The 2,941-nt window shown below is 32.2% G+C and overlaps 2 protein-coding genes across 2 annotated transcripts in view; both read right to left on the minus strand.

Moving 5' to 3' along the window:
- Positions 1-1,017, minus strand: part of LOC111696232 (cell adhesion molecule 2) — a 3,612-nt gene extending 2,595 nt beyond the window's left edge. Inside the window, exons 1-2 of the mRNA XM_023465778.1 lie at positions 847-1,017; positions 117-200 (exon numbers count right to left, since the gene is read on the minus strand). Of these exons, the coding sequence (XP_023321546.1) occupies positions 117-200; positions 847-942 (180 nt within the window). The 5' untranslated portion in view covers positions 943-1,017. The remainder of the gene's footprint in view (positions 1-116; positions 201-846) is intronic.
- Positions 1,018-1,387: 370 nt separating this feature from the next.
- Positions 1,388-2,941, minus strand: part of LOC111696206 (kin of IRRE-like protein 2) — a 14,780-nt gene continuing 13,226 nt past the window's right edge. The window contains exon 12 of the mRNA XM_023465754.1: positions 1,388-1,481. Coding sequence (XP_023321522.1) covers positions 1,388-1,481 — 94 coding nt within the window. The remainder of the gene's footprint in view (positions 1,482-2,941) is intronic.

The raw sequence follows: 2,941 nt of genomic DNA on the forward strand, positions 1-2,941 counted from the left end.
ATGCTGACCTGTGTATGGAAAGGAATGTTGCTGACCTGTGTATGGAAAGGAATGTTGCTGACCTGTGTATGGAAAGGAATGTTGCTGACCTGTGTATGGAAAGGAATGTTGCTGACCTGTTTATGGAAAGGAATGTCCTCCTTTGTATTGTTTACACCTTTAAACCAGAACACTGTTGGTGAAGGGTTTCCACCTAATGCCTGAAAATTAGTCTTTGATTATTTGGAGTTAAATATCGTTAACTAACACCTATTTTTGTTTGCATATATATTTATTTTCAAACTGATAATAACTGAGTCTGACGCTGTACTAATTACGTTTGTGTCATGCCTATACAGCTAGGGTTACGCAAAAAGGCTGATAGTGTAAAGACGACTTGAAAATCTTCAAACATGGCATTCCCAAGGTTAAACTAAGTCCTCTGCCTTGAATGTGAACTTTAAATGGTTTATTAAATGACTTTTAAAATGAAAACCCTTCATGGGGAGAATGCATAGCATTGCATATGTTTGAATATGAAAGAACTTGACATGTTAGGCAAATACCTGGGATAGTATGTACAACAATTGTACCTTATATCGTATTTTATAGTTCAGCTGGACAGTGAGACCACACAAATTTTAAAAGGTTTGTTAGCTTATTTATGTTATAATACTAAACTAATAACTAATGAAACACAGCATTTAAGCAGAGTATAGTGTACACACACAGACACATTCTGCGTAACAGCTTGATTTGTAAGCTACTAGAAATAATTTTCCTTTTATTGTACATAAAACTACTTAAATGTCGTCTTCCTTGTCCACAGTTTAAAGAGTCCCACTGTACTTGTCATGAAAAATATACCTGGCATGTAATATTTATAAGATCCCCCTCCTTGTACACTGTACTGCTGCTGTACCCGTGAATGATGGGTCCTTCAGGAGGGTCTACAAGTAACATATTTATATCATCTTAAAGGGATTGTGGACGGTATCTCAAGTAAACCTTCAGTTTTAGAGAGTCATGTTCGATTTACAACGATACCCTTCAAACCACTAGTTGATAAAAACTGAGAAAGATATGCTTGTTTTTCCAACCTGAAAAGTGAAAAGTTCTCACAATTTCCTTTATTGTCACTAAATCACAGGAATTAAATTGTCAGCTTAAAAACAAGGATCAGTAATCATTGATCAGAAAAAAAATTAAAGGAAATCAATATGAATCAGATTTGAATCTCTATAAATTAAGATTTATGAATTTATGTGTACAGTCCCTTAAACATTAGAAAAGATTTATTAGTTTTTGGCATAGATTAATTAAACAACAGATAGGACACAAGATGTTGTCTTTTAAAGATTTAGGTGTATTTCGTTCACAATAACAGTAAGGCAAAATCACAAAGGAGTTAGGCGTAGTCGGCGTGGAACAGGCTCTCACTCTGATTCTTAATTGTACAAGAGAGAGCTTGTTCTCCGCCGACTCCGCCTAACTCATTTGGGCTTTTACCCCAAGGTTATTGTGAACGAAATACTTCTAAATCTTAAAAAGACGACATCTACTGTCCTATCTGTTATTTTAATTAATCTATGATTTTGGGTCACTTGTCGAACCTTGATTTAAANGGGGGACATTCGCCCCCCTGACAGATTCAGGGAATTTGGAATTTTTGTTCCTATTTTCAGAATAGTATGCTTAAGGGAAAGAAACCCTAGTGCAAAACAGGATAAATATCTGTCTTAATAATTTTGACTCTTTTTGAGTCTTTTAATTAAAAAAATCCTGTATCCGCCCCTGTAGGCTAAAGGAGGGCTACCAAGGGATTTAGCTTTCCAGGGGACCGAGGACCGCAGAATACAGATAGAACTTGAAGGGAGCTTAACATCAAAAAACGTTTGCTCAAGAATTTGTTTTGTCTGCTTACAAATTTTCTTTTTTTACAAACTTTTCTTTCGTGATTTTGCCTAAAATTCTTTTTTTTTATTGCAATGCTTTAACCTTTTAATATCTTAATTTTAAGGAGTTTCTTTTTAAGAATTTGTCTTTTCAGAAGTTTGTCTTTCAATACGGCCGTTTCTTTATATGGGTCTGTCTTTATCATAAATTTCACTTTTCAAGAGTTTGTATTTTCAAGAATTTGGCTTTTCATAAGTGTTTAATAAGTTTTTTTTAATGTTTTAAATTTAGGAGAAGCAATTTTCTGCAGTTTTCATGCATAGTCTAACCNCCTCCCCCTTTATAGGATTTTTAAAATTAAAGCGAATGGGACATGTTAGAAGAGGACTTTAGAATATTTTAACTTGTAAAGTATTTTTGTTTACTTGGAAAGAATTTTTTGAAAAAATACTTTTCCATGATTTTTCATTTCGTTTAAAACAACAAAAAAGTTAAAAAGGGAGGAGGGAAGATATGCTTTTAAATATGGAAAAATTGAAAATGATTTGAATAAAAACAGATATAATAGCAGAGGAAAGATGGGAGTAGAGAGAACAAAACATTAGTATGTATGTATGTAATATAGGTCAATAAAATCAGCTAAGAATGTTCTGATATAGAAAATGAAAATCTTATGATGTTACAACTATTTTCTAAAATACCTTTCGCTTTCACTACATTAAACCCAGTGCAGAGCCTTCATTTTTCATTAAGTTTCTTTTATAATGTTCAAGGTTTTATCTATTTTGAGTTTATTTTATATTTTTACAATATTATTTATGTGATCTACTTGTTTAAACATTTATATTATAAACGTTTTCTTCCCAATAACAACAGAAATGTATTCCCCATAGATTACGTTTTATGGATCAAATAGTGATAAACATTTGAGGGTCAAGTTTCTGGTTTTGTACATTTTCATGAAATAGGTGGCAGATGTTAGGCCTTTCATCTGTCTGCCTAAATTTTAGCACAATTTCAATTTTTTTTTATTTTAAATTCATATATATATATATATAAATAAATA

The sequence above is a fragment of the Eurytemora carolleeae genome, unplaced genomic scaffold (assembly GCF_000591075.1).
Source record: "Eurytemora carolleeae unplaced genomic scaffold, Eaff_2.0 scaffold12, whole genome shotgun sequence".
NCBI classification, from domain to species: Eukaryota; Metazoa; Arthropoda; class Copepoda; order Calanoida; family Temoridae; genus Eurytemora; species Eurytemora carolleeae.